Source organism: Elephas maximus, chromosome 2 (genome assembly GCF_024166365.1).
Source record: "Elephas maximus indicus isolate mEleMax1 chromosome 2, mEleMax1 primary haplotype, whole genome shotgun sequence".
In the NCBI taxonomy this organism is placed as follows: domain Eukaryota; kingdom Metazoa; phylum Chordata; class Mammalia; order Proboscidea; family Elephantidae; genus Elephas; species Elephas maximus.
Genome location: NC_064820.1, coordinates 224,037,222 through 224,048,138, shown reverse-complemented (window position 1 = coordinate 224,048,138; position 10,917 = coordinate 224,037,222). Strand labels below are relative to the sequence as shown.

Below are 10,917 nucleotides of genomic sequence, written 5' to 3'. Positions count from 1 at the left end.
TTCAGTTCTTTCAGCTTGAAAAATGCAAAGCACATTCTTCCCTTTTGGTTTTCTAACTCCAGGTCTCTGCAGATTTCATGATAATACTTTGTCTTCCCAATCCTCCCTTTGAAATCTTCTGTTCAGCTTTTTCTTCATTGCTTCTTCCATTTGCTTTAGCTATTCTGTGTTCAAGAGGAAGTTTTAGAGTCTCTTCTCACATCCACTTTGGTCTTTTCTTCCTTCATGTATGATGTCCTTGATGTCATTTGACGACTTGTCTGGTCTTTGGTCATTAGTGTTTAATACATCAAATCTATCCTTGAGATGGTGTCTATATTCAGGTGGGATATACTCCAGGTCATACTTTGGCTCTTGTGGAGTTGTTTTAATTTTCTTTAGCTTCTACTTGAACTTGCATATAAGCAATTGATGGTCTTTTCTGAAGTCAGTCTCTGATGATATTGAGCTTCTCCATTGTCTGTTAATTTGATTTCTGTGTATTTGTATTCCATCCAGCAAGTTCCAACTATATAGTTTCCATTTATGGCGTTGAAAAAAGGTATTTCCAATGAATGGGTCATGAGCCTTCAAAAATTTTATCACGTAATCTCCAATTTCATTTCTATCACCAAGGCCATATTTTCCAATGACTGATCCTTTTTTGTTTACAACTTTTGCATTCCAATCACTAGTAATCACCAACGCATCTTGATTGCATGTTTGATCAGAAGTTGGTAAAAATGTTCAATTTCTTAATTTTTGGCATTAGTGGTCGGTGCGTAAATTTGAATAATAGTTAATTAACTTGTCTTCCTTATAGGCATATGGATATTATCCTATCACTGACAGGGTTGTACTTCAGGATAAATGAAGAATTTTCTTGACAAGGAATGTGATGCTGTTCCTCTTCAGTTCCTCATCCCTGGCATAGTAGACCATATAATTGTCTGATTCAAAATGGTCAATACCAGTCCATTTCAGTTCACTAATGCCTAGGTTATCTATCTTCAAATATTCCATTGCATTTTTGATAATTTCCAATTTTCTTAGATTCATAGGTTCTATGTTCTGATTATTAATGGATGTTTGCAGATGTTTCTTCTCATTTTGAGTTGTACCACGTCAGCAGCTGGATGAATTATTACATATGATGAATGACTGACTTTCTTTTGTTTTCTTTTTTGATGGATACTGGGTGAATTTATATTGCCTTGTACAGAGAAGAAGTTGTTCTGAAAGAGGCTGTGGCCAGTTGGACTGTTAGGCATGGCCACTAATTGCAGTTGTGCAGTACATAACTTAACTATACATGGCTTTCCTGAGCCATTGGCCAGCTTGGGCCTGAACTGAGGGTAATGGCCAAAGTCATGGTGGTGCCTTTAGCTTAGAAGGTGGGGGTCCATTCTGAGAGCTGTTGTAGCAACATCATCATCTCAGAAATGTGAAGTACCTCTAGACAGGCAAATCTTACCAAACTTACATAGTGTCTTAGTTTCTAGTGCTGCTGCTACTGAATTACCACAAATGATTGGCTTTAAAGAACAGAAATATATTTTTTCACAGTTCTGGAGGCTGAAAGTCCAAATCAGAGTCTTAGCCATGTCAATTCCTTCTTTGTCAGCAGCCCCAGATATCCCTTTATTCCTTGGCTTTGTCAAAAATTTAAATGTGCAGAGAAACACCAGAAATGTAACAGAATACATTCATTGTGAGTAGATACAATTCAAATTGGGCAGCATCAACTGGAAGGTATCAGGAAGGCTCTTAGAAGAGGGTCTGGGCAGGGTAGACTCCTGAGGGTCATTGTAATTTCCTTCAATATTGGTTTCTCAGAGTAAGTGTAGCGTTTGAGGGTCAGTCAGTTGTAAAATCAGAGTCATTAAGGACATGCCATATCTCCTAAAACACAGCTTCCCATCAGGCCTTGGAGTTCCCGCGTTCTCAAAACTGGCTGTACGTAGATAATTCTCCAAAAGAGCTCAATGCCTGAGGCAAAACAATCTCTGCTAAACTGCTTACTAGGCTATTGTTTGGCTTGAAGGTGACCCCAGGAAAACCAATTCCTTAAAGGCTCAAGGTTCAAAAGGACATCTAAGGGCAAATGGCCTGGGTGGGTCACCCCAGCTCCATGGATCCATAATTCTGGATTCCAAGAGAATTAAAATGATTTCTCAGCTTGTAGATGATTCTCACATGGTATCTGTCTTCCCCCATTTGGGAGTATGTCTTTGTGTCTGTGTTGCTCTTTACATAACTCAACTGGTAAGATTTCCACAAATTAATTGATTACATTGGACTGCATTATGGAAGGTGATTACATTACTTTGGGTTAGATTACATCCACAGATATAGGGGTTAGAATTCCAACACATATTCTGGGGGGACACAATTCAATCCAAAACACAAGCCCAGGCCTTTTTTTATTTTTACTTTTTTCTTAGCTCCTGGGGTTTCATCTCCTTTTGTGCCAGAGGTGTTACCATTAGACTCAGTCTTGCTTTGACCTTCACACCTGTAGTCTCACCCTTTTCTGGCCATCACTTACATATGGCTCTACCTTGGCTCGTGAACCACCTGGATATGAGTCATCTTTAAGTCTCCTTCTCACACTTTTCCCCAGCCAAATCCTGGGCTGGTATTTTATTGAATCTTCTTTGCACTTTTTGCAGTCAATAGGTTTATCTATTATTTGTGGCAGATGATGAATCATTGGTTGTATTTTTTATTTACCTAAAAATGTGTATCTTTTTAAGCTTAAATATCTACTCTTTTACATTTGACACATTTCAACTTTAAAACATGTTTAAAATTTTCTAGGAATCTTTTTAATGTATTATTTTTCCTGATGGGTCACAGAGTACTTCCTTATGAAAGCTATATTTTTTTATCCGGGGATGGTTCTATAATTGAAATAAACATTGCAAAGTTTGAGTATCTAGATATGGCGTATAATCATTATAGCACAGTAGAGGTAAAGCTACTGTCTTAGTTATCTAATGCTGCTATAACAGAAATACCACAAGTGGATGGCTTTAACAAAGAGAAATCTATTTTCTCACAGTCTAGTAAGCTAGAAGTCCAAATTTAGGGCATCAGCTCTAGGGGAAGGCTTTCTCTCTCTGTTGGCTCTGGAGGAGGGTCCTTCTCATCAGTCTTTCCCTGAACTTGGAGCTTCTCCATGCAGGAACCCTGGGTCCAAAGGAAGCTCTTTGCTCCCAGAGCTGCTTTCTTGGTGGTATGAGGCCCCCCATCTGTCTGCTCTCTTCTCTCTTTTATATCTCAAAAGAGATTGGTTCAAGACAAAATTCAATCTTATAGATTGAGTCCTGCCTTATTAACATAACTGCGGGCTATCTCACCTCCTTATTGTCATAGAGGTAGGATTTACAATAAATAGGAAGATCACATCAGATGACAAAATGGTGGACAATCACACAATACTGGGAATTATGGCCTAGCCAAATTGATGCACATATTTTTGAGAGACACAATTCAATCCATGACAGCTGTTTATCACAATGATTTTTTATATCATACCCATTTCTTATATTTCTATTAATGGGGTTATATCATGAGGAGGGGCATGCGTTAAGTACCTCTGCGTTGAGGCTCTGTAACGGATATGAATGAAACATGTAAACATTTAAGAATGATTTCCAGCCTGAAGATGCTGATAAACTGGTTGGACAGAGAAGATACGAGAAAGTATTGCTAAGTATAGACAATAAATGAAGCATTGGGATTCAAAGGTAGAATCCTTGCCTTTCTTGCAGGAGACCTGGGTTCCATTTCCAGCCAATGCATCTCAAGCACAGCCACCACTCATCTGTCAGTGGAGGCTCGCATGTTCTTGTAATGTGAACTGGGTTCAGTGGAGCTCCCAGACTAAGAAAGACTAGGAAGAAAGGCCTGGTGATATACTTCTGAAAATCAGCCAGTGAAAACCGTATGGAGCACAGTGGTCCTATCCACATCCATTCATGGGGTTGGTGCAGGACTGGGTAACATTTTGTTCCATTGTGCATGAGGTCACCACGAGTCGGGGCTGACTCCACAGCAGCTAACAACACACAACACACACATAGACGGTAAATAATTACCAAATGAGATTTAGAGACATTAAGTTCCATGGAGGAGAGAGAGACTGAGAGAGAAAAGGAGTGAGAGATGAGAAGGCTATGATGGTATCCCATGTAGCTTGTGGCTGTCTTTACCTAATAAAAATTGCACTAATACTATTTCATTACCGTGATGGTGCCTGGCTAGAGTATTAGGAGCAAATGTTCCATACAGGGCGGAGGATATAAGAAAGACAAGAGCAGTCAAGAGGCACTCCAGGCAGGGAACAGAAAAGAAAGGTACAAGGTGACCCAAGAATGAGGCTCAGGCGCATTTGATTAAAATGAAAGTTTCATGGAAGTGGGATCATGAGAAATGCGTCTGGAAATTATATTGGAAACCCCAAAACTGCTAAGACCAAGATGATGGATATGCTACGTTTCTCAATGTGGTGTGCTGGGTTTTAGCAAAGATGGTCAACTTAGCCAAAGCCATGACTAATTAGTGTCTGTACCATAAAAGTTATTTAAAGTTGTAATCCAGCATGCCCATTGGTCCATTGATCTGGGGTTACAATGACCCAAAGTCTCAGCCAAGAACAAGGGGGATGCACATTGTGGGAAGAGATACATGCCTTAGAGACGTTGGGAACATGAGCCCAGGACACTCAGGTGTTAACATGCGGCTGGCTGTACATGAACTTCATTTTATAAGAAGCTTCTAAAGCCCAAGCTTACGATTATCACCAAAAGCACACATTCTTTTTCTATCAAGCATTAAAGCTATTTCCTTCTCGTAATCTTTACACCTATTTCCTCTTGCTTTCATCTTTGGCCATGTCAGAGTTAAAACTGGTGTCTGGGAAGGCTACTTTGCTTAGTAAGACCATTAAAGTAGGTTTTACTTCCTGTAATATCTTGTTTCATGCCAATTCAACAAAGAAATCTTTGTTAGAAACTCAGGAGTGGGAATTTCTACTTTGATAAGTCCTATTGGGGGAACAAGAGAGCCCCAAATTCCCACTGGGCTGGTTATTCTCGTTTGAACCCTCAGGGGGTATTCCCTGCCTCCGCTGGGCCTAGAGGCTGGCCTTCATGGTCATATCTCCAGGGCATCAAGGTTTTAGAGTTATTTTTTTGTAAAATAATTGTTTTTAATATTGGGTTCTTCTTTGAATTTACTCTTTATATTGAAATGATGGCTTAAAATTCCCTTTTCTTGAGTCACCTTCACTGAACTTCAAAAAGCACGAATACTAAAACCAACACGGACGTGAGATGGAATTTCCCTAACACCTTCTCTAAATGTGTTCCTCTTTTCAAACCACCGTGCGTGAACTGAAAATTCATCACCAAAAATTTGCCACAGCATAGCAAGAGGTGCGACACACTTACGGGAGAATAGACTTTGGCTTTCGGCCACTCCACCGAAAAGAACTTAAACACAATAAATTTATTTTTCTCATCGTAAAGACCTTTTTGGAGCTTGGTTCTGACACTCAGTGTAGTGCGTACCTTTATCAGCTAGTGTTATATGAACCGTTGAAAGCTAAGAACAACTAACGTCAAGCTCATAGACTGGGTGTTACAAGGGGTCCACGGGTAGTGGAAATGGTTAAAGTCAGTGGTTTGAACCCACACCCAGAATTGCTATTAGTTACCTCTTTAGAGTTGTTAGTTGCCTCTTCCTAACATCTGAGCTATCTTGGGCTTGAGACATGTTTAGTCCACTTTTCATATTCTACAGAGCACCTTCCATGTTAGAAAAGGAGTTTGCTAGTGCTGAGTCTCGTTTTTGTTGCTGTCTGTTGATTGGTGGGTGAATACTTCCACTACGTCAAAATTTTACTCCATACTGCCCACCTGTTATTTGTTGTGGTTCCTTCTTTGGCTCTGAAAAAGTTAAACTCAACCAATCAAATACACAAAAATGACTTAATTGTCTGAGCATAAGCCTTAGCTCCTCCTTGGCTTTAGCCTTCCACGTAATGTTCTTACCAGTTCCAGTAACTTCTTCATATTCTTCCCTCTGTGAACACACTTTCCAACATTTGCATATAAAAAAGCCTTTGCAAAGACTTCCCAGAGCCATTGTTTTAGATGCTCCCATGATGTCTACAGGAATACCATTTTCTTGGAGCCCTGCATTTATTCACTTATTCATTCATTCATTCATTTTTATTTATGTTGTTGTTAGATGCTGTCAGGTCAGTTCTGACTCATAGCAACCCTACGTACAACAGAACGAAACATTACCCGGTCCTCCACCATCCTCGGAATTGTTGTTATGCTTGAGTCCATTGTTGCAGCCACTGTGTCAGTCCATCTCTTTGGGGGCCTTCCTCTTTTTTGCTGACACTCTACTTTACCAAACATGATGTCCCTCTCCAGGGACCAGTCCCTCCTAATAACATGTCCAAAGTATGTAAGACGAAGTCTCACCAGCCTTGCTTCTAAGGAGCACTCTGGCTGTACTTCTTCCAAGACAGATTTGTTTGTTCTTTTGGCAGTCCATACGTAGTATAGTCAACATTTTTCACCAACGCTGTAATTCAAAGGTGTCAATTCTTCTTCGGTCTTCTTATTCATTGCTCAGCTTTCCAATACATGTGGGGCGATTGAAACCACCATAGCTTGGGTCAGGCGTACCTTAGTCCTTAAAGTGACATTTCTATTTATGGCAAGTTTTATTCTAGGCAACAACAAATCTTCAGAGAAGATATTCTCATATGACCCAGGAGCTCTGGCATTTTTCCAGGCAACAAAAGCAGTGAGGCAGATAGTCAACACTCTTCAGAGGCAAAAAACAAACAAACAAAAAAAACCAACCTGTTGCTGTTGAGTCGATTCTGACTCATAGGGACCCTATAGTATAGGGTAGAACTGCCCCACGGGGTTTCCACGGAATGCCTGGCAGATTTGAACTGCTAACCTTCTGGTTACAAGCCAGAGCTCTGGGCATTTTTTTTCTCATTCATTTCTCAAACAGTCAGTCTCAGATCTCACTAGGAATAATAACGACAGGAACAATCTGAAAAACCTTAAGTACCAAAGTGGGCTTTTCCCTGGAAGGCTGCAGAACCACAGCTAGGCTGGGGATGGAAGGGGCCGAGAGGGGCATGGCAAGAAACCCAAACTCCCAGACCAGAATCCTAGTTCAGAATTCGGCCTCTGCTTTAACTCTCAGCTCCTTTATAAGAATCTTTCTTCTCAGCAGGGGCATCGGAGTCTAGCCCTGCTCCTGTCCTCCTCTTAGTCTTTTTGGACAGTCGGCCCTATTGAAGACTGCCAAGTACTTTCACATGTGGGCATTCTTTAACTTCTTCCAGCAATGTCTTGTAGTTTTCAGTGTACGAGCCTTTCACCTCCTTGGCTAAATTTATTCCTAGGTATTTTATACTTTTAAGATGCTATTGCAAATGGAATGGTTCTCTTAATTTCCTTTTCTGCTTGCTCATTTCTTCACCAGTTTTTGTAAATCTCCTTCCGCCGGCCCTTCAGCTTCTTCCACTCTGTCTCCTTCAAATGATCTGGATGCCAAGGAAACTACCCCCCACCCCCGCCCCCGGCCATCTGGGAAGAGCCACAGGGCCCGGAAGTTCCTTATTCTCGGCTGGTTCCCCATGTTCTCCAGTGGCCTCCTCAGCAGCAGGGATCCCAGCACATCCCATTTGCCCCCCAGCTGGTCCCCAAACTCCACAGTTAATCTTCTCACGGTCGGCCAGCTTCTTCTCAGATCTTCCTCCCTGTTTCCATAGGTTCTGAAGCCAGATGGCCTGGGACTCCATCTTCTTCTCCTCCGCTGTCCAGCGTGAAGTCTCTATAATTTGTGAATATGGAGACAGGGAAGTGTAAGTTAAAGGTGTGAAAAGTCACTTTCTCTTAAGCTTCCAAGTCCTTTGTGTGGCTCTCCCACTTCCAGGTCCACTATCATGACTTTGATCTTTCACTATTCATTGCTTTTCTTCATGTTTTTACCACACGTCTTTGTTTACAAAACACTGCTTTTTAGTTTTGAATGTCTTAGAATTTTATATAATTCTCCCAAAACTCCTGGGAATCACTCGTTAGTGTGCGTGGCTGTAATTCATTCATTTTCACTGCTGTATAAGGTTTCCAGACGCCACTATACCACAATTTATTTTTCCCATCCACTGTTGATTGTAACTTCGGCTGTGGTCACATTTTTGCTATTGCAAACAGTCCTACCATAAACAGTATTTTACACGGCCCCTGGTAGTAGTCCTGGGCAAGAGCTTCCCTAGGGTATATTCCTAGGAATAGAATTTCACGTCCTGAGCTTTAGTAAATAATGCCAAGTTGTTTTCGAAAGTGTCTGTACCAGTTACACTCCCACAAGGGTTATATAAGTACATAAGCAAGTTCCATGACCTCACCAATGTTTGTTACTGCAGACTAAAATTTTTTGCCTTTCTAACCAGTTGCCGTGGAGTTGATTTCGACTCATGGAGACCACATGTGTGTCAGAGAAGAACTGTGCTCCATAGGGTTTTCAATGGCTGATTTTGACATAGATTGCGAGGCCTTTCTTCCGAGGCACCTCTAGGTAGACTAGAACCTCCAACCTTTCAGTTAACAGTCAAGTGTGTTTACTATTTCACAACCCAGGGGCATAGATCTAAAATGATACTTCACTGTGGTTTTTCATCTGCATTTTCCTTGTTTACTAATAAAAAATGTGCATTTTCTTAAAATATATTTAATGGTCATTCAGTCTTCTTCAGTGGACAACCTATTTAAATCTTTTATCTATTTATCTTTTGGGTTATTTAACTTTTTAATGATTCATAAGATTTATTTTTATATTATAAATTTTGTTTACATATAATTTTTTGTGTAACTGATAATCTTTATCATTTATATGTGCTGCAAATATTTTTGTGCTTTTTTTTACTGTTTATATTATCTTTTTTTTTTTTACTGGCAGCTTCAAGTTTATTTTCACTTGGTGCAAGGCAGACAGTTATGGGGCGTTGGAATAGCGCGAGTGAGGTGAACAGTAAAAAGTGGGGTTCTCTTGATTTCTTTTTGGTGTTTTACTTTTATGATATAAAAAAGAACCAACCACTTCTCCACTCAGAGCAGCCTGCCTAGTCTATGGGAAGGGCAGGGAGGGGCTCTGACGCCTGGCGCCTCCAGAAGCTGCCTGGGGTGGTGCCCATGTGGTGACCACTCAGGAGGGGCCTGGCGCTGGTGTTGCCAGTAGGTTGCCAGGCTCTTTGTCATGGAGCCCTCAGCCAGGTGACACGTGATCATGCCGCTATGGGTCTGGAGGAGCCCCGGGCGCTCTGGGGATTCCAACACAATGGCCATGAATGGAATGGCAGCTTTCCTGAAGAAGAAGCTTGCCCACCAGTGGCTTGGGCCAGCCTTGGGAAGCCCTGGGTGGTGGGGGATGGCTTTCCAGGGTACTCAGCACTTCCGCAGGAGCTGTTACTTGAAGTGGACCCCAGACGGTGCTGGTAATAGTTGTGGGTGGTCACAAGTGAGCCGCTGGAGGGGATGGCTACCATGCTGTTGGTTGTGGCCTGGTGGAAACCTCAGTGACGACCCATCGGGCCTCGGTGCGATTACCAGTGGCGTGGCGCAGGGAGAGTGGGGCTAAGCCACGGAGCCCATTGGCACAGACCGCTGGAGGCCACTCTACGACCGAGATGCGCACCAGGTGTGCGCACGCTTGCAAGCGCCAGCTTATATGCGTTTCGCCGCAGACACTTTTTATGTTATCTTTTGATAGTTCTTAATATTAATGCAGTTGAGTCTTTTTTTTACCTGTCTTTTCATTTATGGTTTGCACTTTTGTATCAACCAGGCCCAGCAAATGCTCTCAAAGTTTTCTTTAGAACTATCTTTCACTTAATTTCTGGGCTCTGATTATTTTTTACATATTGTAAAAATGGCGTGGTGGAGGCGTCTGACCTCCTCTAACTTCATGAAGGGAAGAGAGAAATATTATCAGCCTCAGCAGCCCAAGGCTGATTCCTAGGAGGCGGGGGTCTCTCCATTGTTCTGTCCAATTCTGACACCAGCCGTCCCTCCCAGGGCACTCTCTACTTCTTTGCTGGGTTCCATCATTCATTGCGATGGCCACACAGAACTCACAGACTGTACTCACGGTTATGAGGTTTCTTAGGGAAGTAATAGGTTACAATTCAAGATACAGTTCTTTGATCAGGACAGACTCTTCTCAGTCATGCCCACAGGCATACCTCTCTCTGGCCCTTGGCCCCTTGGCCTCTTGACCCCTCGGCTCCTCAGCCCAGCCTGTGCCCTGCTCAGGCAAAGCTCTTCAGTTCCACCAATAAGTGCTAAGATGCACCCTACTCTGCCAGCAAGCCTTGGCCTCAAGGCACTCAGCTGTTGGTCCACGGGCCGGAAAGCCTGCCAAGCCATTTCTTGGTTCTACTGTCTCTGCTGCTCCCCTTTCCCTGCCACTACTTCTTGCCATCTCTAACTCTCCTCTCTGTCTTCTTTGTCTAGGAGATTCTCATCACAGCAATCCTGGGTCCAAAGAACGTGCTCTGCTCCTAGCTCTTCTTTCTTGGTGATAGTGAGTTCTCTCCCTTTCCACCTGCAGCATGGCTCGTATTAAGTCTATCAGGATCAAAAAACTGATCCCACCTCCACAAGGGTGCCATGCACCTTATTTGCATTATTAGTAAGCTGTCCAAATCCCTTGGTGGGCCACAAGCATCTTATTTGCATAACCCCACCCAATCATTTGGTGGGAGTTACAAGACTACAGCAAGATAGACCATATAAAAGCGATCCATCGTGCCACACATATTTAAAAATATTTTACAGGTTTATGTGGTTTTTTTCCTAGCATTTTTAGCAATTTTCATCAGGAAAATAA

General features: G+C 42.1%; 1 protein-coding gene across 1 annotated transcript; it reads right to left on the bottom strand.

Moving 5' to 3' along the window:
• Nucleotides 1-7,561: 7,561 nt before the first annotated feature.
• Nucleotides 7,562-9,574, bottom strand: LOC126068421 (pancreatic progenitor cell differentiation and proliferation factor-like). The gene is made up of 2 exons (XM_049870925.1): nt 9,415-9,574; nt 7,562-7,860 (listed from the first exon to the last, which is right to left on the bottom strand). Exons 1-2 carry the CDS (start codon nt 9,572-9,574, stop codon nt 7,562-7,564), a joined length of 459 nt encoding a protein of 152 aa, XP_049726882.1.
• Nucleotides 9,575-10,917: the final 1,343 nt, after the last annotated feature.

What these genes read in the sequence shown, in the direction of transcription:
- LOC126068421 (XM_049870925.1), bottom strand. Translation starts at nt 9,574, where the DNA reads ATGGTAGCCATCCCCTCCAGCGGCTCACTTGTGACCACCCACAACTAT. An exon ending in AAGGCTGGCCCAAGCCACTG is followed by an intron (nt 7,861 to 9,414) that starts GTGGGCAAGCTT and finishes CACAAATTATAG; the next exon opens with AGACTTCACGCTGGACAGCG.